This window comes from Erpetoichthys calabaricus, chromosome 3, assembly GCF_900747795.2.
Source record: "Erpetoichthys calabaricus chromosome 3, fErpCal1.3, whole genome shotgun sequence".
NCBI classification, from domain to species: domain Eukaryota; kingdom Metazoa; phylum Chordata; class Cladistia; order Polypteriformes; family Polypteridae; genus Erpetoichthys; species Erpetoichthys calabaricus.
The window spans coordinates 287017634-287042571 of NC_041396.2; the positions used below are offsets into that span (position 1 = coordinate 287017634).

General features: G+C 38.2%; 1 protein-coding gene across 1 annotated transcript in view; it reads left to right on the forward strand.

Annotated features, from left to right (window-relative positions):
- LOC114644553 (butyrophilin subfamily 1 member A1-like) overlaps positions 1–21361 on the forward strand; it is a 51061-nt gene extending 29700 nt beyond the window's left edge. The window contains exons 5-10 of the mRNA XM_028792615.2: positions 5917–6024; positions 6150–6176; positions 9690–9728; positions 11267–11293; positions 19165–19191; positions 19734–21361. Of these exons, the coding sequence (XP_028648448.2) occupies positions 5917–6024; positions 6150–6176; positions 9690–9728; positions 11267–11293; positions 19165–19191; positions 19734–20269 (764 nt within the window). The 3' untranslated portion in view covers positions 20270–21361. The remainder of the gene's footprint in view (positions 1–5916; positions 6025–6149; positions 6177–9689; positions 9729–11266; positions 11294–19164; positions 19192–19733) is intronic.
- Positions 21362–24938: the final 3577 nt, after the last annotated feature.

Sequence of the window (24938 nt, forward strand, 5' to 3'; positions counted from 1 at the left end):
GAATTAGGTGACCCCCTCATCTGCATTTTCTGAGTGAGCAGGGTTTAGGACTCAAGTAGCCTCACTGGTGTGCCCACCAAAACATCAAACCAGAGAATATACTCCTTGGCTTTCACCAGGAATGTGCTACTTGATCCCAAGATGGCTGTGATTTAACCTAAAGTAGAATAAGGGAGTTCATATCCGCCAATGACCTGTTGACTTCTAACAGACTTGCTAATCACCACCTAAGGTAGTCTGAAGCAATCCCAGTGCCGAATCTTTAAACTGAGTAGAATATAAGGATTTATAGTAGTCTCTAAATGTATGCATTATATTTTTATGGTCAATGAATGATTTTATGTCCATCTGTGTTGGTGATTACTAATATTGCATTGTGAACTTCCTGCTTGTGGATTTGTTAAGATCTTATTAGTCCTCCCTTTGTTCTTACAAGTCATGTAACTAGGCAGTCTGAAGTTTCGGTATTGTTTCTGATAACCCATGCCTCAAGGATTCTGAAAATATCTGCCATTGTTGAGACCAGTAACCTTTAGTTCAGATAAGCAGGACGCCCATCATGGCTGTCAGAAGAGTTGTACACTCTGCATCAGCGTAGTCATAATTGTATGGAGCTTGTGGTCACTGTTTCATTGGACAATTAGTATTCCTTCCGGACTTGACACTTCAAAGAGCCACAGCATCCATTCTTCTTAGAGGCTGAGAGTGTAAACAATGGTGGATGCTTACTTATTGTGGTAGTCTTAAAGTTTAAATTGGGGTGGACATTTTTTATGGCTAGATTGGTTAGGAGTGTGTTTCCCAAAGACTATGTTAACAAGTGACTTAAACGAATAATTGTAGTAAGGAGACTAAGTAAAGAATCGGAAACCAGAGAATCTAAAGCACAAGAACTGAATACACACACACGCATATCAGATTGTTTTTTGGGGATATCCACAAAGATTATGATGTATCATATGCAATGGTATTTATATTGTTGTAGTGGTTGTGTTTTAATTATGCTATTTTCAGAGACGTGCTGTGTAGCAACCAACACCATGATGTAAAGATGACAATGCAACATGGCAGTGCCCATTTCATTATTCACTGACATTTTTGGTGCTTTAATGGGATGAAATAAAGTTCTGAAAAGTATTATAAAGTAAATATGATGTCAGAATTTAATGAAAAAGTTAAGACAAGGCTTGTAACCAGGTACAAAATCTGACACTTTTTTTTATCTTTTATTGAATTTATTTAAAGCATGTAACATTCCATACAATCAAGTCAAACTTAACAAAACTACCATATATACTCACGTATAAGGCTGGTCTTGAAGCCCGAAAAATTGATGATAAAATCAAACCCAGACTTATACGTCCGTTCAAAAATGCGACAAATTTTTTTTACATCTTCTTGCTTCCTCCAATCTTGCACCAGTTTCTTAGACACGTCAAATTTTGTTGCAGCAGCGCAGTTACCAATTTCTTTTGCCACTTCAATGACTTTTAATTTAAAACCAGCTTCATATTTTCTTCTGATCGAATGCTCCATCATAGATAAGGGATCCCCTTACAATAAAAGTGTATGAGGGTGTGAGATACAAAAAACACAAAACGGTGCAATCATCGCTTTGGAATAGTTTGGGTATTACCATGTGGTCACATTGCAACAATATCTGTAAAAAGTGTTTGGAAATTTGCATAACAACCTCTACATTTGAAGCTGAGAATCTTTATAGCAGGTGTGACTTAACTTCAAGAGACTGAGGATATGAATGATTCCCGCTAAACACCAATGATTTAGCTTTAATATAGTGTATGGTTGGGTTCTATTTGGTGGTCAAGGACATGCAGACACAGAACTTAATGGATATTCTTCTGGGCAGGTTTTCTGCTACAGAAGTTGTGCTGCGGTTCCCTGACCGTACCAGCCACTAGGTCTTATACTTTCTTTCTTTTTTTCAGATTCTTTCCAAAACCACAATTCTTCCTACAGTTAGAGTCATGGTGGCTAGATATAAATAGGGACAACAGTGAATGAATCTGGTTTAAATGTGGGTGGGCAAATTTAGACAGTTCACTGAGGGTAATATTTCTAAACCAATTCAACAACTCCATGATGGCGTAATAGGTGTAGTGATTTAAACAGCAAAGAGCAATAGGTGCTCTTGTCAAATCATCCAACTGATTTCACACCTGTGGTCATGATAGATAAACTGTCCATGTCTGAAAGTCTACAAAAACACCTTTGTTAAATATATAATTGTCTTGAATTGTGTTGGGAATTTAATTATGTCATATGCACAGTAAACAGTCACACTGTATTCTGAAAACAATGTGGCTTAATCTGCATTCTCCTGTGACCACAAATATATACAAATTAAACAAAAGACAATACAGTTAACATACTATTAGTTAATCAGATTCAGAATTGGAATTCAATTTTTTGGCCGGGTATATTAATGTGTACTAGGAATTTGTCTTGATTGTGTTGGTGCAACATACAAGGACAACACAGAATACAAATGATAAATATAAGAAGATAAAAATATAAAATGATAAAATATGATGTGCCATACAAGGGCAATGCAAAAACATAAATACATAGTAGGATTAAAATGTCCAGTCAGTCCAGTGTGCCGTTACACATAGATACTGAGTAGAAGCTCAGACCTGATTTGTAAGAATAACCATACGTGGAACAAAATAATAATAATAATAATAATTATTTGCATTTATATAGCGCTTTTCTCACTACTCAAAGCGCTCAGCAATTGCAGGTTAAGGGCCTTGCTGAAGGGCCCAACAGAGCAGAGTCCCTTTTTTTTGGCATTTACGGGATTCGAACTGGCAACCTTCCGATTGCCAGTGCAGATCCCTAGCCTCAGACCCACCACTCCGTCCTAACTGTTTAGGTGACATGTTGTTTTAACTTTCACTGCCCAAAGATGTTTGCCGTATGTCTCTGGAACAGGTGATGCCCTGGGTGAGTCGGATCAGTAATGATCTTTGCGGCCCTCTTCCTCACCCCGGACTCATATAGGACTTCAATGTGCGGTGAGATACAGCCTATTATCCTTTCACAGGCTTTGATAATGCAATAGACAATGCAGCAGATAAGAAAAACAAATTTCCACAGTAAATACAGCAGTCCAATGTAATCATATATAGCTCAAGTATTATCAGCATTATGCAAACAAATACATCAGATAGTTAGGAAATGATGTTTGTTTTGTATGTGGAGAACTCCTTACTTGTTAAAAATAAACATAACCTGTTGCAAAGAGAAAAACAAAATCAGATTATACGTTGGCATTTGAAAACATCATTGGACTAGTGGGAAAAATGAACAATGCACTGCTGCCAACTATATGTGGTGTCTGTCTCAAAAATAGTTATGATAGCTGTAGTAAATGTGAGGTTGAAAGAATTGGCAGCTACATCTGTGAAAAGATTAAATTAAGAATGTCCATTCAAGGTAATTGATCACACCCAATTAAATGGAGGTGTAAAGAACTGCCATTAAACAATGTCTTTTTAATGTTGATAATGAAGAGCCACAGGAGACCCAAGTTCAGACTGTGAATTACTAGAGTAAGCTAAAATTACTGTCTAAATTGTTATTGCCAAAAATGCTATATCAGAATTTACTGTGTATACAGTAGACCACAATACTAAAGTGAATGATACAGAAGTCACACAAAATTCATAATGATCACCAAGAGGAAATGGGTGATTTTTCAAAAAGAACTCCTGTGTAGTCCTAGGTTATGCAGGGGTGGACATCGCAGACTTTTTGTCAGTTCTCCCCTGGTGTGTATTTTCATTCCAATAATCAAGTGTGGCATTGTAAGACTATCATTAGTTAACCAGTATCTCCTCTTATCAGTGTCCTCAGCTGTTTTATCATTCATCGGGACAATAAAAATGAAAGAGGAAGCTTGACAGAGACCTTTTACTTTAGCCATATGCTTAAGTGCCTTTACAAAAAAGCCACTCGAGCTCCTCTTGCATTTAAGTGATTTTTGTATTTTGTTTTTTTATGACTTCTTTTTTGGATTTTGCCTTCACTTCTGTCTTGTACCTTTTTGGATACATTTTCCTTTCAATGCTGTACATATTTCGTGTATAGTGTTGTGGTCTAAACCTTTGTTCAGTTTTTAACGTGAGTTTGTGCATGGATTTACACAACCTGTGTATTGATCTAGCGGTTTGAGAATTCAAGGACTATGATTATTTTCTCATTAGTTTTTATTTTTAGTGTAAATTGAGAAAGTTCACTATTTTTCCTATTATGGCCCAATGCCATCTGTGTTTCTTATGACACTGCTACTTTGGTGTTTTTCACTTATCACGTTGTCATAGCAATTTTCCCATAATTTCAGCAACATTTTATAGGTCTCTCCAAAATATGCAACTTTTAGAGTTCACATTCATATGTTTCAAAACCTTTTACTCCTTTTGACTTCCCTTTTTTTTTCTTTTTTTTATGTCTTCCTCTTGGTTGTAACTGCTGATTTTTAATTACCTTTCTAGTTTGTTTGAAAGATAGGATTGATGTTTAGTTCCGACCTTAGCTTAGCTTATCCTCCCGGTCCTCCAAAAACATTACTGTCTACTCTGAGTTATTATATATGGAGGAAGAGTTTTTTTTCATGACAAAATCAATAGAAAAACATGTTTGGGGCATTTTTGGAAAGTTGTGTGTCCTTGTGTCTGTGTTAAATATGTTTTAGACAACTTGCACCTCATTAGTCTGAAGAGCTGATTAGGTTTTGGGGTGATTTCCAAAAATTCTGTTTTGAGTGTTTAAAGTTCAAAGCTTCTAAAGATGACATATATCACTATCACTAGTATAAACACTGCTCAGAAGTTTATAAAATTTGACGTTTGTATTGAGGAATTTTAAAGAAAGGCTTTGAGTGTGGGAACATATTTATGCATTTATTAAATTTACTAAATGTATTAAATTACTATTGCTGCTGAGTGTGAATCGTCTAGGATGAGGGTCAGCACCTCCAAGTCCAAGGTCATGATTCCTTCTCTGAGAAAAATGTGGATTGCTCACTCCAGATGAAGGGAGGTGGGCATGTGCCCTTAGTGCTGGAGTTCAAGCATCTTGGGATCTTCTTCACGAGTGATGAAAAAAAGGGAATGTGCAATCGATAAGTGGATTGGAGTGGCGGTATCTGTTCTGCAAGTGCTGAACCAGTCTACAGATAAAACCTGGTTTACCTGTTGATCTACACTCCTTTCCTCAACTATGGTCATGAGCTATGGGTAATAACCGAAAGAATGAGATAGCGAGTATAAACTAAAGGTTTTTGTAGAGTGGCTGAGCTGACACTCCTTGATAAGATGAAAAGCTCAGCAATTTGGGAGAGCCTCAGAATAGAGTCGCCGCTCCTGTGGATTGAGAGAAACCAGTTGAGGTGGTTTGAGCATGTTGTAAAGATGCCCCTTGGGTGGGTCCCCCAGCGATGCTCCTTGCAAACCCAGGACATGATGGAGGAGCTTAATCTTTTGGCTGGCTTGTAAACACAAGTTCCCTAGAAAGAGTTGGAATCTGTAACTGGGGACAGGGAAGTCTGGGCTCACCTGCTTGGCCTTTGCCACTGCAATCTTCACCAGGAAAAGTGGTTTCTCAAAGTGAGATGGGATGAGAACAATTTTATTTATTTTTAAAAGGTATTTACTTTTTTGTTTAACAAACATTTCCAAAACTTTCAGGCAAAAATTTATGATAAAGTAATATGAATTTTTAAAAAAATAGATTTGCCTTTGAAATGGGCTAAAATGTGACAAGTAAAGTCTGTGGTATTGCATCTTGCACATAGTGTGGTAAATTCACACTGTATACTGTACTAATATTGTAAATATGGAGAGAATCATGTTCTGGCCAAGTCATTCGTGGTCTGTTTTCCCTCAACAGAAGAGGTCTTTCCACATGTATCTGGCTTCATGGTGGCCTTCCTCATTATGTTATTCTTAATAGTTGCAGTTACCATCGTGTTGATCCTGATAAGGAAAAGAATGGAAGGTATGTTGAAATATTACTAGGCATTGTGCCAGGCCTTGTGCCTGCTGATACCAGGCTGTGTTTTGTTTGCTTTTCAAGCCACTTAACGCCCTTTCATTCTTTACTTTATATTCTTGTCATTGCAGGACTGAAGAAAAAATATGAACAGAAAGGTGAGTGCTGCCATCTTTGTTAAAGACACATGAAACTCGTGCACAACACACAAGGTCTTCTGCACGCTAACACCCTAAACCAAGCATGAAGGCTATTTTATTTTCCTGTTGTTTTTCTGTTTTCTTTGTGTTTTCTTCTGTTTTCACATCTCAAATGATATCTTCCAGGTAGACAGAATTTTTAGCCCTTTGAATCACCCAGAATACTCTGAGGACTGTCTGGCACATCCTTCCAACTGCACAGCCTTGCACACTCATCTCCACTCTACCCAGCCCATTTTTAATAATTCTTTACATTTATGTGGCACTACTCAAAGTGCTTTTCATAGTGAGTGGGGAGCCACTTCAACCACCACTGATGTGCAGCATCCACCTGGATAATATAACAGCAGCCATTTTTTCGCCAGTACACTCGCCACACATTAGCTGTGAGGTGGTGAAGTGGTTTCTGAGAGAGCCAATTCAAGACAGGAAATAATAAGGAGGTTAGAATGACTAGGCTGTGGAGGGCAATTTATCTTGGACATTGGGATACACCTTGCTCTTTACGAAATATGCCCAGGGATTTTTAACAACCACAGAGAATCAGAACCTCGGTTTTATGTCTAGTCTGAAAGATGGCACAATTTTTACAGCACAGTGTCACCATCGCTGCATTGGGGCATTAGGATCCACACCAAGACCACTGAGTAAGTAACCCCTGCTGGCCTCACCAACACCTCTTCCAACAGCAAATCAGGCTTTTCCTATATAGTCTCCCAACTAAGTACTGGCCAGGCCTGAGCTTCAGATGAACAACCTCTTCTGAGATGCATGTGGTATGGCTGCTGGATATCACTCAGCTCCTCAAGTCATATTGACCTCTTCATGTTTTTTTGGGTACTCATACAGATCTGATCTGTTTAGTATGCACTGATTTACCTTCTCTGGATATCATGACTATTGCCTCTTATAATCCTCCAGCAATTTTCTAGCTCGTACCCTTTCACTCCAAATGGAAAATCATTCCAGCCACCTGTAACAATCCCTCATACTCAAATAGTGCGGTGCCATTTACATGCGAGCTCTACAATGGACCTACTCATGGTACAGTCAAAGTTCGCAGATGTTTTTAGAGTCCACCTTCAGACTTAAATGATCATGTTACGAGCATGTCACCACTTTAAAGATATGCACTAAACAACCCACACCCCCTTCACTGCTACACCTTTTTGTGGTCTCTGAGGCATATTATGAGATCACCATGTCACCAGTTAAACCAACACCCAGACAGCAGAGCATCCGGTAGACACATATCTTATTTAAATGATCTATTCACCATGCAGAGAATTTTAGAAGGGTCCAGATTATATAAAGGAAACTTCTAGAAATAAGAAAAAAGTAACTCGGGGGTTTCCAGCAAGATGCCAGTGCCAGCTTTGTTACATTATTGCTCATTTTGAGGGACAGCAGACAGGTCCAGGAGAAGAAAGACATGTTATGAGAGGGAGAAATATCAATAGGAACGATCAAGAGGTGAAGGACCAGAAGAAAAAGAAGGGGGGGGGCAGTTCAAAACATGTGGATAATATTTTTATTACTATTAGTAGGAGTAGTAATAGTAATAATATGGTTGAATACATTTTCCAAATGATATATTACATTAGTGTCATTACTATAAGTAATGCTAGATCTGCTCCTCGCAGTTTATTACTATGCCGTTCATTTGTTACATTTGCTACTACAGTTGTTTTTTTTTTTTATTATTATTATTAGTTGCTGTTGTTTTTTATTTTATTTGTTTGTTTGTTTGTTTATTTCTTTATTTATTACTAGATTAGATTAGATACACATTATTAATCCAGTGGGGAAATTCAGATGCATACACCAACAGAACCATAAAAAACAAGAATACGGACTCATAGGACAATTAATACAGTCAATCTATCAATTAATCAATAATTGACTAATAACTGAAATAGCTTAGAGAAGGTGTGGATTAGATGGTGGTAGGTACCCTAAAACGCTGCACACAGATGGTCCATTGAGAGTATCAAGTGAATGGTGATAAGTACCCAGAATTCCCTACATAAATAGGTCAATGATGGTAAGTAAATGAAAATAAATAATTATGTAAATGTATATTGTACAGATATTTCAACATAGTATTTCCAGGAGGAAGCACTGAATTTCCTGAAGCATTGGGCAGAAAAGACCCCCAGAGGCGCTTTTTAGCACACCATGATGGATTGAGCCTGTGGCTAAAAGTGCTCCAAGAGAGAGCCTCCTGACATCCAATTTGCCACCATTCTCTTTTCTACAACAACTTATAGTGTGATCAGGTTTCCTATACCATCATGTGCTGACTTATGGCTCCATTTGGGACTGGCCTATCTCAAATTGGCCATGTTGGTTGCAAAGTGTACAGGTCATTGCAGTTGAGGCTCTGGGGGTCTGGTGTGGGTCACCAGTACAAATACTTTGACTGCTAGTACAGAGTAGCACAAACTGATCTTCAAGTCTCTGTGGCCACATGCAATTAAGGGAAAAGATTTAGCCACGTTTAGCTGCACCCATTAAACCAAACCTTAAATGGTCCTTCAAGAGTCAGAAAACATATGAGACCCTATGAAACAATAATAATAATAACGAAACATGTATTACTATTTACAATGTGTTTGTATCTTCTTCATAGAAGAAGGTGCAAACCATCTGCACAGATTGGCTGCAAAAAATCTGTGCCACCTGCATGATGCACAACAAATGCTGCATGGCATGGCCAATCAGTGTCTCTCCGGGGTGCAATGAGATATTGTTTTCACTTATTGGTAGTTTGCGGCCATCTGATGTTTGCAGCATCAGTACAGGAAAGACAACCCTAACTCTGCAGCTTCACCACCCCTTCTCTCACTACCTTTATGCATGATTAACGATAGGCATACAGTCATTGGGCCTGTAGCAGCTAGTTTTAACAATTTCTAGAACATTATTACCCTATTGCTTTCCTATGGCCCTCGGCTCTAAATATAAATGGCCTCAAGTGTGTTGGCCATAAATTGGTGTGTGACTGTATTTAAATTTCTGTCTGTCTGTCTGTCTGTCTGTCTGTCTGTCTGTCTGTCTGTCTGTCTGTCTGTCTGTCTATAGTATAGTATAGTATAGTATAGTATAGTATAGTATAGTACAGTATAGTTCTCTACTTGTTTTGCACTTATCCTGTGCTTATGTATGTGGTGTACCACGGTCTTGTGAAAAATTATTTTGTGCCACTGTTTCCTGCAATATAGATAGATAGATAGATAATCCCAAGAGGAAATTCACATAAAGTGAATATATATAGTGTAGGAATAGTGTAACAATAAAACCTGTTCAATTGACTTGAATTTACACACACCTATATAAAGGTGGGTTAGGAAGCCATGCTCCAAAGAAGATGGTTTTATGCATTACGACAATGACTTGACATGACAAAAATGGTCAACGTCATGTAGCACTAAAATTAGTACTAAGACTGTGTTGCTGTTTTTCTTTCAGGTGATCTCTTGCCCTATTTGTATCTGTATAAAGAAATTGGTAAGGCAGTATATTAATTTTTTGCACATTAAGCAAATTTAAAGTGTGACAACAAAATGTAATCAGTGAAAAGTTGTTGGGTTTTGAAAAGAACATGCAGAATGTGAAAGCCTTAAATCATCAGCTTTTCTCCACCATATCATTGTGTTATTAGACATTTAGAAATGTGCAGTGAAAGAAATGCAGTTGCCTCCAGAAGGAGTAGTCCATTGTTTCCAAAAATTGTCCACAATCAGGTGAAACAATATGGTTGACACTATAAGCAACTGATGAAGGGTGTCATGTTGCTCATTCATTTGTACGGCTGCTCTTCCAGGGGGGAAATGGTAAAAAGAGTGTAGGAATTGGACAATAGTGGGCACCCCAGAAGGTCCAACACAATGGCTTAGAGACGGTATGGAGTAGATAGTCATGGGATCCCCAGAATGTTCACCACAAATGGCTTAAGTGACAGTACAGAGTAGATAGTAGTGGGCACCCCAGAATGTACAGTATAACTCAAATACCTTAGAGAAGGTGTAGAATAGATGGTGGTGGGTACCCTAAATGCTGCACACAAATGGTCCAGTGCGATTATGGAGTGTATAGTAATAAGTACCCAGAATTCTCCACATAAATAGGTCAATGATGGTATAGAGTGGGTGGTGGTGGTGGGCATCACCAAAATAGCCCATTCAAGCTATGCTAAAGACATGGCCTGGTCAGAAGTTGCTCTCATAATCTCCAGAGTGACAACAACTATATTGGCCCAAGAATTGTCCAGAGAAATGTCACAAAAGGTCAAACATTAGAAGACAGGATATTCTTGTTAACCAGTTAAGCTACCCCTTGCAAGAACCTGAAGTGGGCTGCTATCTTGATTAATGGAAACCCACATTAAAGAACTCTTGCTGCTCTCATAGTGTTCAGTTCAAGTAAGTTGTTACGGCTGGAAAGTCTTACAAAATCCTGAGGTCATCAGTCCCAGTGGAATTCTGTTTTTTGTGGAAATAAGCATTGTCAGCATTGTCCTTTGCCAGCATTGGCCTACTTTTCTTAGCCATAACAAATAAGGCCAACCATATGGAAACTTGACAACTATAACTGAATGAGCTGCTATAGTACTGTAGAGAAAGGACAAGCCTCAAGAGGTTACCATCATCTGATCTTCTCCAGATATTATCATTTTAGGTTGAGCACCCAAAATAATGCAAAAAGTGAAATCTAAGCAAGAGAAAAGTTTTATTTCAAGCCAGTTGTTTTGGTAGCAAAATTTACTTGACATGATTTCTTAAAATAACATAAATAATCTTACAAATTTCTTGATATCTTACAATAAGGAAAACAAGATTTATGATTTGATATAAAACTTGCTTAGATTTTGTTTTTTTTCCAGCGAATACGCTGCCCTCTTGTGGTGATTGTTAGTTTAACTGCTATGTGGATTAATCGTTTTCATACCTGGATCTCTCATTCTGGTTGTTGATCTTGAATGCAATAATTAATACAAAACTTGAGTTTTGTACTTATATATAATCATTTACTTTTTCTTCACACAGAGAGAATCTGTTCCCTGCCTAATTCAGGTATGTGTTAAAGACAATATGCTGTTGTCACCTGAATATTCTACAGCTCTCAATGTTCATTTACTGCCTAAAAGTCTGTCACCTTATTATCATCTACTATATGGGCTTGAAATGCCCTATTAGTGACCTTTTTATTAGTTTTTAAAAATATAATCTCCTCGTAAGCTGCATAGGAAGTATGGTGGTTAACACTTCTGTCTGTTACTGTATATGTGTATAAATTAGGGATTATTCAGATTCTTTTGGACCAAGCCTTTATTTAACTTGGCAAGACAACATCCAGTACACAACACAACCAAAATCCAAATCACTTTTCTACAGGAGTGTACGTAGAAAACAGGCAAAACACTTTTTGAATAAATAAGAGATTGTTAAGCAGTAACACATTTTAAGAAAATGTTTGCTTAGCTACGTTTGTACATCAGAGAGTTGCTGAAGCTGTCTGTTTTTTTTTTTTTTTAACTATCTAATTGCATGCTTGAAAATTATACATTTTATGCTTAAATGTTTCTTTTTAGATATTTTGAATTTTGACTTGCCGTTACCAATATATTGATATATAAGACTGGACACAGACATACTAGACAGACAAGTGTAACATACAGGCTGGCTGTTTACTGCTTTATCTTGGCACATATAACTACTTTACTATGATGATGCTGTCCGTTGTTTTGTGGAATTGTTGCTTTGTTGTTGCTCTGGGTTCAAGTGGAGGATTCTTCATGCATTGGAGTCTTTCTCTCTGCTCTATGATCCTTGTCAGTGCTGTGCAACTGCTTATTGAGCTTGCCTTCTGTTGTCTTTTGCCACTTCACAGGGAAAAGGAATTATTCATTCTGGCCCAAGAGTTTAGATGCTGAAGTTCCCTTCTTGAAGTCATGACCTCTCAGCCTTGTTCGACTACTGCTACACAGGTTTCGCTTGGTAAACTGAGAAACAGAAGAGTTCGTCAGCTTTGTCTCTCCAAGGAAAAGCAGCTCATAGCTTTTAAGTTCAGAGAGCAGGTTTCAGGGTTTTTCTGTCATTTTGGAGAGTTTCCCCCACCTAAGAGAATCCCTGATAGGGTGCCATTCTCTGAGTTTTTGCATCTTCTCTTGAGAGATGGGGTGGATGTGGATATAAAGGAAAGTTGAACCTTTTCCTGACTGGATTAAAGTCACTTTTAGTTGCAAAATCGGTGTCTTCTAATAGGGATGTTCTTCTCTCCATCTTAGTTGTCATTCCTTGAATTATAGGTCTTTACCCTTGCTTGAGTCCATTTCCCTTCTTCTAGCTCAAGAGATCTCCAGTGGGCCTCTGGAGAGATGTCAGTGCAAGTCTGATTTACACCTTTGTTATCAGATGAAGTTCAGGTTGGTAGACTTGTGAAATTCTCAGATGACATTAAAATTGGAAGGATGACAGACAAAAAAATTCAAAATGACCTGGACATACTTCAGAACTTGACAAACACTTGGGAGATGAAATGTAATGTTGAAAAGTAATACACATGGACAAAAGGAACATCAATTATAAATACAAAATGGGAGACACTGAGTTACAGGGGGCAATCTCTGAAAAAGATTTAGGGGTTTATGTTGATGCAACATTTTCATCAACTAAGCAAAGTGCAGAAGCAATTAAAAAGGCAGATAAAAGTTTATATCATTAAAAACCGTTAAATTTAAGTCAAGGGACGTTATACTCAAACAATATAATGCACTGGTAAGACCACATCTGGAGTATTGTGTGCATTTGTGGTCACCACAGTTCAAGAAAGACATAGCAGTACAGTAATCCCTCATCGATCGCGGGGGTTGCGTTCCAGAACCCCCTGCGAAAGGTGAAAATCCGCGAAGTAGAAACCATATGTTTATATGGTTATTTTTATATTGTCATGCTTGGGTCAAGGATTTGCACAGAAACACAGGAGGTTGTAGAGAGACGGGAACTTTATTCAAACACTGCAAACAAACATTTGTCTCTTTTTCAAAAGTTTAAACTGTGCTCCATAACAAGACAGAGATGACAGTTCCGTCTCACAATTAAAACAATGCAAACATATCTTCCTCTTCAAAGGAGTGCGTGTCAGGAGCAGAGAATGTCAGAGAGGGAGAAAAAAGCAAACAATCAGAAATCAATAGGGCTGTTTGGGCTTTTAAGTATGCGAAGCACCGCCGGACAACGCAGCTGCTAGGAAGGGAGCAATGTAAAGGTAGCCTTTCAGCATTTTTTTAGAGGAGCGTCCGTATCGTCTAGTGGTGCAAACAGCCCCCCTGCTCACACCCCCTCCGTCAGGAGCAGAGAATGTCAAAGAGAGTGAGAGAGAGAGACAGAGAAAAACACACAATTAAAAATCAATACGTGCCGTTCGAGCTTTTAAGTATGCAAAGCACCATGCAGGAAGCATATTGCTTGACAAACCAGCTGCAAGAAAGGGAGCAATGTGAAGATAATCTTTCAGCATTTTTAGATGAGCGTCCGTATCGTCTAGGGGTGCGAACAGCCCCCCTGCTCACACCCCCTCCGTCAGGAGCAGAGAATGTCAGAGCAAGAGAGAGAGAAAAGTAAGCAATCAGAAATCAATACGTGCTGTTTGATCTTTTAAGTATGCGAAGCACCATGCAGGAAGCATATCGCTTGACAAAACAGCCACATTTAAGCCCAGCACGGAAGAGAGCAATGTGAAGGTAATCTTTCAGTGTTTTTTGAGGAGCGGCCATATCTTCTAGGGGTGTGAACAGCCCCAGTGCTCACAATATATTTGAGGAGTTTTATTTAATACATAATACGCGCTCTGGTTGGGTAGCTTCTCAGCCATCTGCCAATAGCGTCCCTTGTATGAAATCAACTGGGCAAACCAACTGAGGAAGCATGTACCAGAAATTAAAGACCCATTGTCCGCAGAAATCCGCAAACCAGTAAAAAATCCGCGATATATATTTAAATATGCTTACATATAAAATCCGCGATAGAGTGAAGCCACGAAAGTCGAAGCGCGATATAGCGAGGGATTACTGTACTTGAAGCTTTGCAAAGGAGAGCAACCAGGACCATCATGGAACTTAAGGACATGTCCTACTCCGACAGACTCAGAGAATTAACTGTTGAGTCTAAAACAGAAGAGACTGCCTGGGGACATAATCCAGGTATATAAAATCCTGAAATGCATTGATAATGGAGATCTAGCAATATTCTTTTAGCTTATTGGGAATCACATACTCGAGAACATCACTGGAAATTAAAGAGATGTGCATTTAGAACTGAAGTTAGTAAGCACTTATGTACAGAAATTGTTGAGGGACTCTGGAATAAACTACTAAGACACGTCGTTGAAGCAGAAACCTTGACAACCTTTAAGAAAAATCTGGGTGAGATATTGGGACAGCTTTGCTCTTAGCTAATAATAATAATAATACATTTTATTTATATAGCACCTTTCCCATGCTCAAGGCACTTACAGAATATAATAAAGATTGGCAGCGTATACAGTATATAGCATTGTACAAACCTGATAAATAAATAAAGAAGATAGAGACAGTGAATTCTGAAAAGAAAACAGACAACATAATTGATGGTCTGGCACACACACAGAAGTTACATGAGCATCTTGACAGAGAAGTAAACTGAGAGAAGGGTGATAAAGTCAGGTAGAGCTAAAAGCCTTCCTGAACAGATGAGTTTTGAGTTGTTTTATAAAAGAATTTATGGAGTCAGCTGATCTAATTAATTTCGGTAGGTCATTCCAGAGTCTGGGCTGAAGGCCCTGTCACCCATGGAGTGTAGATTAGTGTGGGGTACAACAAGATTGCCAGAATCAGAGGACCTTAGTGGGCGGGCAGGCACATAGTGATGGAGAAGGTCACTGATGTAGTTTGGCCCAAGGTTATTTAAAGCTTTGTAGGTTATTAGTAGGATTTTACATTCGATTCTGTAAGACACAGGGAGCCAGTGAAGACGGAGCAGGATGGGTGTGATGTGCTCGCTGCTGCTGGTTCGAGTAAGGACTCTTGCAGCTGAGTTTTGAATAAGCTGGAGCTGTGATATAAGATTAGAAGGGGCACCTGCCACTAGGGAATTACAATAATCGATGCGGGATGTGATAAAAGCATGGACAAGTTTCTCAGGAGAGGAAGGAGCGAACACAGGATATGTTATGAAGGTGAAAGTAAGAAAGTTTCTTAATGTGATTTATGTGAGCGGAATAAGAGGGAGGAATCAAAAATGACACCAAGATTCTTTACAGTAGAGGCAGGTCTGATGAGATCACTGCCAAGATGGACTGGGAAAGAGCTCATTTTATTAAGTTGCATTTTAGTCCCAATTTGCAGGAGTTAAGTTTTATTGCAATTTAATTTTAAAGAGTTCTGCTCCATCCAGGTTTTAATTTCACTAAGGCAGGTTGTGAGCTGAGAAAGCTCTGATGGAGTTCCACTTTTAACATTGAAGTAGAGTTGAGTATCATCTGCATAAAAATGATAGCTAAACAAATGGGCCTGACTTGCTTAATGGTCTCTTCTTGTCTGTCAAATTTATTTTCTGTATTCTTATGCAAGTGTAGGAAGGAGCAGCTGGATACCTGCATTCCTATTAAATCTGCTTTCTTAACAGGTCTTGTGTGCCACTAAAGCTTAGCAGAATGGGCAATGCCAACTCTGTCCTACATATTTTGTCTCTATGACTTTTTTTTGTTTTTCTTTTTAACCCAGATCCCCACAAAATTACGAATATGAGTGGCTAGTAACTGAAATTACACAGACCCTCAAGATGGCACCAGTGTGTGTTGCAAACCGTCTGCTAAGACTTCTATCTCTGTTACTTTTAATTGTTTCGTTCTTGTCTCTATATTATGTCTCCTCTCTACTGGTCTATGATTGCCAAGCACTTTTTAGCATTCGACCTTCCATGGAGATATTGTCGAAGTTTTTAATCAAGACAATTATCACACTTTTTGGCTACTGTACCACTAAGCCTGTGCCTGCTCCCCTGTCTCTGTTCCTGCAGAAAAAGGTGTAGGAGGCATGGAAAGTAGGGAGGCTGCTGGTAAAGAACAGGGCCTACCTGGCTTCCTCAGGTATGGCTGATCCTTGCCAGGCTCCTGGTGGATATTATTGCCACCACATACTGAGCTCTGTGGGTTTCAGTTGAGGATCCAGCCCATTGTTAGTTATTTTGGCTCAGCTCCCACAACAATGATGGATTCGGCCTTGGAGTGGCGGTGGGGATCTCATAAGCCTGCGTCCACTTGGTCGTGCATCTCAGCCAGCTAGCAATGTGCTCAAAATTGGCATGGCTCTGTTAAATATTAGATCGCTAGCAAACAAGACTTTTATTCTGCCAAATTTATTTTATCTATAACAGTCTAGATTTCATGTTTGTGATGGAAACTGGACTAAATGTGGGTGACTTTAGTCCCTTTTTATGAGCTCTGTCCTTCTGATTGTAAATTCTTCAGCAGTCCTCAGACCAACAGCAGGGGTGAAGGGTGCAGTGATGGTTTCAGCTGCCGCTGAATTCCATCTGTTGCCTACTCCAGTCCTGAGCTGCAGTTATTTGAGATAAACCCTATCCTGTCTTTTGTTGTGTGGTAGTTTATTGCCCACTGAAGTTTAAGAAGAACTTTGTTCCAGAATTTTTTGAATTCTTGGTTGGAGTTATGCCATATCTTCTTATATAATACGCTACCGTGGCTGTCCGTTTGTCTGTCCAGGATTTTAAATCACCTGTAGCTCGCAAACCATTTGACCTATTGACCTGAAAATTGGCACACATATACTACGTGACCCCTTCTGTTCACTTTCGGGGAGATAAATTTTATTACTCTTTTTATTTTTATTTTATTATAGAATCAACTCTCAGCAGTGTGCAGCAGGGTGGCCGTGCAGTGCATGCGTACAGGCGCCATTCTCATCCCTACCACCTTCGCCATCACTTCCCCTACCTCTTCATATCTTAAATTATTCTTGAGGTAGATTCAAGACTTAAGTGGCAGCTTAAGTGAAAAATTAAAAAAAACGAAAGTATTTGCAATACAAACACTGACTTAATCAGTTTTAACGTGAAAAGATGCCGACGGAAGAAAAGAAGAAGCGGGCCGCTAGAGTGGAGAAAATGAGCTGCTCAGGAAGTAGCAAGCGCATCAACCTCTGAGCAAACGAATGCTAAACGTACAGAGATAGAGTATGAAAACTATAAGTCAAGTGTATTCATTGCACGTTATCGTGCAGTACGCCGTTACCAGTTTTGATTAGTATTTTAATTGTTGGAGATTTTGTGAAACTAAGCCTGTAGCCAAAGACATTTTAAGCATTACTGATTCTTTAAATCTCTCGCAGTGATTGTCTCAATACATAATTTGGGGCATACGTTGGATTTTATTCTGTCATTTTGGATTCTCCATATCAAGTAGTGTGATCTGTGACTTACCGGTATTGGATCATTACCTTGTTTTATTTACTATATCAGTACCAAGTCATAATGACAGACGTCAATTCCTTGATAGGTGATTAAACTGATGACTGTGAGTCGGCTGTCTGCTGCATTTAGAAACTCCTTATTGTATGACATGGAGACTTTTTCCATCAACCCGGATGCAGAGGAATTTCATACTTTATTTGATTCCATTTCAACAAGTATTTTGGATTCTTTTGCTCCCTTTAGATCTAGAGTCACAAACCCTAAATTGGAGCCCTGGCTAAATGAATCAGCTCGTGCACTCAGATGATCCTGTAGGTGAGCTGAGCGTAAATGGAAAAAAGACTAGGTGCATTTATCCTGAGGCATTATCAGAGACTTATCTGAATATTGGACTGCAGTTAACCTGAATACCTGTCTAAACTTCATTACATTTATATAGTGCTTTTCTCAGTACTCAAAGCGCAATCCACACAGGGAGGAACCAGGAAGCGAACCCACAATCTTCCACCGTCTCCTTACTGCAAAGCAGCAGCACTACCACTGCGCCACCTGTGAGGACAACTACCACAGGCCACAGATTTTATTTGATATTATAAACTCTGTTATTAATCTCTGTGATACAGCTTTCTCTGTAACCGCCAATTCCTTGTAAGTAAAATTAACGTTATTCGGTTATTGGTCACACTTCCAGTTCAGGAGCCTTCTCTTCCTGTAGTGTGTTCTGCTGTCTTTGAAAACTTTGAGACTGCATCATTGTCTTTGTTGTCTGATTTGGTGCAACCCTCTACACCCTAATAATTGCACCCTGGACAATGTCCTCTCTTGATTACTTAAGGAGGTTTTTGATTCTGTTGGACCAAGTATTGTTACCTTAATACATGCTAGCTTGTTCTGATTTCTGGTTAAATGCTGATTAGAGACTGTCAAGTGAGTTATTTGTAATTTCATGAGGTGCTGAATTTTTTAATACAACAGTAACACGACAGATCACAGGATTTATCGCAAAACTGTGTTGGCTGACAAACAATTTGTCTTTTACACATGTATGCAGCATTAAAACCTTATTAAACACAATCTAGATTCATAAGCACAAGAAACACAGAGAGTGCCATGGACAGCAACTTCGATGCCCTATTTTTCCCTATGCTGCTATGCTGTGAAATGTTTTTCTTCCGTAAAGGGTGACCAATCAGTGAATGAGTCGTTATAATGAGCTGAATCCAATCACAGAAGAACCATGAAGTAAGCACAAACCAATCAGAGTGCAATTAGAGTATCATTTTCAGGAAATTCAGTTTTTACTCGTCCACACCACAATGGTGACCCTGCATTTACAAAAATAGAAATGCTTCTTAAAGTCTATTTTCAGAGTTGAAAACATAGACAAATGTATTGCATTTTAAATTAAAGTGCGTAATTCATTTCTTGAAGTAATTATTAGCTTGTTGGTCATTAATTGCATTTTTTAATTGCAGAATGGCAGGCGATGATTGACTGTGGAGGTATGTCAATTTTTGTATTTAATTCCCAGAGTATAGTGGACAGTATTGTAGTGCAGTGGTTAGCGCAATCCTCTTGGATTCCAGTCCCATTTACAGTATTGCCCTGTGTTGAATAGTCATAATTACTTGAGTTTAACTGACCATAGTCATATATCCTACAGTCCATGCAAAGAAAGATGTAATATTGGATGGGTGCAAGTGCAAAACAAAGACGAGAAAATGTACAGTATATACTTAGATGTTTCTATGCATAAGGGTAACTTCTTTGCTTAAATGCTTGTATATCTACATACGGCTAATAGGTGACACATTAGATTTCACAAATTTTAATTGTTGATAAATTTGCAAACCTTGATGCAAACATACTTTGTCATTATGCTTTATTAAGGGTAGATTGATGGGGCCAAAATGGAAAACTAAATGTACAGCACAATAACACATGCATAAAGTGAAGGAGTCTGAATCAACTGTATGAGTGAGTTGCTCTTGTTATGAAAAATTGTTAAGATTATCAAATAACAAATCATCTGCCTTTCCTCCAGTGGAAGTGATTCTTGACCCCACAGTGCAGTTTGGCCTGATCCTCTCAGAAGATGGGAAGAGAGCCCGGAGGGCTGATGTGGAAATCCCAAATCCATCCAACAATCCCCAGAAATTTGACGGATGGCCCTGTGTCTTGGCCACGGAGGGCTACACCTGGGGGAAGTTTTATTGGGAGGTGGAGGTGGAAGGGAATACCTACTGGAGACTTGGCATTACCAAGGAGTCTGCTGAGAGGCAGGGTGGTGTCACTATGCAGCCCCAAACAGGCTACTGGGTTTTACGTTATTTTGGAGAAGAGTTTAGCATCCTCACAGATCCCAAAACTCCTCTTTTCCTGCGTTCGAAGCCTTCCAAGGTGGGACTGTTTCTCAATTATGAGGATGGGCACTTGTCCTTTTACAATGTGGATACAAGATCTCATATATATTCTTTCACATGCATGGAGTTCAATGTCCCTGAGAGACTCTACCCACTTTTTCTAACTCTGGACACAGAACATGACATTACTGTGAGCCCAATTAGACATCACGCTTGAAGAATGGGACAAAGATGATATGTTATAAAGACTTTAAGTGCGAGAAAAAAAAACATTTGGTTATTCTGGTTCACTCTGGCAGGTACAAATGGGAAAAATATATGAAAAGTTGGGTGCTGGTTTTGCAGCATGGAAGGTCCATTCAAGCAACTTTTATTAGTTCTATGTATTTAGGCATGGATTCTTCTTATTGTAGTCTAGTTTTCCTGCCTTAATCCTAAAATGTGCAAGTTATCTGACATGTATACTGTATATGCAAGAAGTATAAGTGTGTCAGTGTATGCATAATGGTTTCCTGCGACATAGTTGTGCCACAGTTGGTATTTGAATTGTGAAGGACTGATAATTGAGGCGTAGGCTATTTATTGACTTTATGGATTTAATCCTTGGGCCACTTTATGGTTCAGAATGCATTAAAATTGTTCTCACTGATTTTTTTTTTTAAATGGAGAATAAGAAGAATAAGTGAATTGCTGAGGGTCAAAGAGCGAATCAGACTGCACAACCAAACCCATAAAACCATGGTGTCAAGGCACGTTTTGTAAAATTATCTGTAGACTATACTACGGACTTTAAACTGTCCATTTTGATGTGAAATGTCAACATTTAAAACTGTAGACAAATAGAATTTGGTGTTAAATACAACAACTTTGAACATTTACCACCAGTACAGTACCACTTCCATTCCTCAATAACTGACAAGAACATAGTGACTCATGTGGTCTTTAGCATGGTGAGCATCTATTATAAAGGTGACCAGGTGACCAGTAAGAGTAAATCTCATAAGCACTACTGTATATTATTGGTTTTATTTTTCTGAATGACACAGGTTGAATATGTGTCAAAGTTAAATCATAAAGCCATGTTCAGGTTGAGAAGGATACCTTGAAAGAGATGACAAACTTACAGATGGTGGTAACACCTCACAAATGCACTTCGGAAATTACAGAATTATGTGATTAGTTTAATTTCTCATGTCCTTGTTACTTACTTATAAACAGGACCCTCTTGGAGTCAGGATTCTGCTACATGAGATTGTACTGTTATCAACACTTGTGCTAAAGTAGCAGCGGGACTGGGTCACAGATCAATAGGCTTCAATTAAAATACTTCTTAAGTGTGCTAAAAGCAAAAAGTCATTCAATTAATTCAATTAATGTAATCAATGTATATTTGAATAGTAATTATTTATATATATATATATATATATATATATATACGAGCTGTATATACCCGGTGTTGCCCGGGGCAGAAGTAACGTAATCGGTCAAACACTTACATATATACCAAAGTAAACCTAATCGGTCAAACAGTTACATATATAAAAAAACCGAACCTAATCGGACAAACAGCTTCATATATACAGAAGCGAACCTAATCGGACAAACAGCTAATCTATATACATAAGCAAACCTAATTGGTCAAACAGTTACATAAATACAAAAGCAAACCTAATCGATCAAACAGCTTCATATATACAGAAGCGAACCTAATTGGTCAAACAGTTATGCATGTGCAGAATGATTTTACAAACATTATGCGTGTTAACAATCATGAAAAAGAAAAGATTGAGGAACTGTTCTTCTATATGTGATGAAGCCACTAATAAGACAGATTTTTTTCAGGACCCAGCTGTTTCATAACTAAACTACTGCCACCCCAAAGTAATGCCTAATAGTGGTTTTTGGGGTAGCTGTGGAATAAAAAGGGTGTTTTTTAGTCACTAAGAATCTGACACTACCCTTCAGTACGGACTGAAGGGTGCCTATGTAAGGTTTTACATCCTTCCCGTATGGAAAAAAAAACATACTAAACTTTTTTTTCATCATTACAGATAATCTCAGTCAAATCGAAGTACGCATTCTCAATTTATTTTTATCTAATTTTTACTTTTTCACAAAGCCATCCCATGCCAATTTGTATGAATAAACTTTTGCTAGAGAGTTAGCAAAAGTTTATTCATGCACATATTTTAATACGGATAATCTATCTCTAATCAAGGTTCTCATTTTCATTCTAATTTAAAATAATAATAGATACTCATTTTTTTCTTCTGTTTTAGAAAAACCAATCTATGCCACCTACGTCTTCGTCAAGTCAGCTTCATCCAGCTTCATCACATATAGAAGAAGAGTTCCTCAATCTTTTCTTTTTAATGATTGTTAACACGCATAATCTTTGTAAAATTATTCTGCACATGCATAACTGTTTGACCAATTAGGTTCGCTTCTGTATATATGAAGCTGTTGCATCGATTAGGTTTGCTTTTGTATTTATGTAACTGTTTGACCAATTAGGTTTGCTTATGTATATAGATTAGCTGTTTGTCCGATTAGGTTCGCTTCTGTATATATGAAGCTGTTTGTCCGATTAGGTTCGGTTTTTTTATATATGTAACTGTTTGACCGATTAGGTTTACTTTGGTATATATGTAAGTGTTTGACCGATTACGTTACTTCTGCCCTGGGCAACGCCGGGTATATACAGCTCGTTTCATATAAATATAAATTATTAAACAGTAAAATCTTCTTCTGTAATTTGCTACCGTGGCAATTTGTGTGTCTGTCCAGGATTTTAAATGACCTGTAGCTCGCAAACCGTTGCACCTATACACTTGAAATGTGGTACACATATAGTACGTCACGTCTACTATCCGCTTTATGGGTGATGATTGTTTTAGTCTTTTTATCTTTATTTTATTTTATTGTACAATCAAGTCCTATCTGCGCACAGCAGGGCAGCCGTGGGCGGATGCGTATGGTGTATTCACTCGATGTTATCGTGCATTGCGCTGTCAGTGGTATTTTGATAAAAGAATTTGAACAACATATAAGAAGCGTATAAATTATTAAACAGTAAAACATTAACATTTAAGAAGTAAAGTTACATTAAGTACTACTGCTGTGCCTTCGGGTATACCTCATTTTTTGTTTGCCCATTACATGCTTAAATGTATAAATTTTTTGGTGCACCTACCCGAGAACACGCGACATATAACCGAGCGTGGGAGAAGCATGGATTTTAAACACGCGTTGAGTTGATGTGCTGGTCTCCCTCGTGAAATAACTGGTAATGTTTGACTAAAATCTACAGCGAGTAAAACGACATTAGCTCCTATTTTTTTTTTTTACGATCTCTGAGATGTTGCTTTTTTCGGTTCAAGGCTTCATAAGCTCTTTTATGTTGTATGGTGTACTTATCCCAAACCATCATCTTTGAATGTTGCAAGACTTTCGCCTTGTATGTAAATCGGGGTAATTACATTCATTGCATTCCTAGTCTGAATCACAATGTGATTGTATGGGTGGTTACCTGGCACTGTAGGGTTGCCACCCGTCCTTTAAAATACGGAATCGTGCCGCGTTTGAGAATGAAATTGCGCGTCCCGTTTTGAATCAATACTGGACGGGATTTATCCCGTATTTGTTTTTATCATTTTTTTTTTAAAGCAGCGTCTCATGCAAATCATCCCACACGCATTTTATGAAGATGCCTCCTTTCCTACTTTTGATTGGGTAATACTTGATGTCATCATTAGTTTGATTGGTGTTTTTAACTGTCCAGTGAGTAGGGCGTGTCTTTCAACCGTAAGCAGATTTTTTGCACTGGTATCACTGACCTCGACGACGGCGACGTTATACGTCAAAAAAAATTACGATAAATGACGATTTTAGCGATACTTTATTACGACGGCGGCTACATAGACACGATCAAATAAAAACAAAAAAATCAAATAATCATTCTACATTTTCAAAACGTCGAAAAAACGACGGAATGAAAAAAAGGCCCACCCGACGACCCACCCATTCCATTTTTATATATATAGATATATATATATATATATATATATATAATATATCAATAAAAATCAACTCTCACATATGCAAATCAGAAAGTAAAATTTTAAGAGGGAGGAAAAACTAAAATCATAGTCAAAAGAGTGCTTTAATCAGGAACCTGAAGTTCTTAAAACTTTTAATTCCTTTATCTTTCTTTTACATTTTAGGGAAAGCTCTATCAAGAAGTTACACTTGTTTTTTGGACTTCAGTCTCCCAATGAGAATTTATTGGATTCCTTGACAGATGTGGTCTATACGTTTTACTGTAAGCTGCATTTCATTCAAGCTTTAAAAAGTGACCTACTTTTGCTCAGCGCTCGGCTCAGCAAAGATGTACAAGGCTAAAACTGATGAATTCTGGATGTAGTGGGGAAGAAAACATTTTGGCGTCAGAGCCTCATTTATCATTAGTTTACAGCAGGGGTCTCCAACTCTAGTCCTGAAGAGCTACTATGGATGGCTGCAGGTTTTCATTCTAACCATTTTCTCAATTAGTGACTAGATTTTGCTGCTACTTAACTCTTTGCCTTAATTTTAATTGATGCACAACTTAAGACTCGGGGCCCCTTAATTATTTCTTTTGTCCTTAATTAGCAAACAAACAATGTTAAGACACAAAATGAACCAACCCATAAACAGCAAACTGTCCATCACACAATAACTGAAAATAAAGAAAGGTGAAGGCCTCAGTAATGTTGATCTGCTCAGGTCCACAAAACATTTTGACAGCGCTTTTAAAAATAGAAAATCAACAGTTTTGGGAATGTCTGCCATGGCAGAATGAGCACCATGGAATTAAGTAACGGGTTTAATTAACAACGAGAATTGGC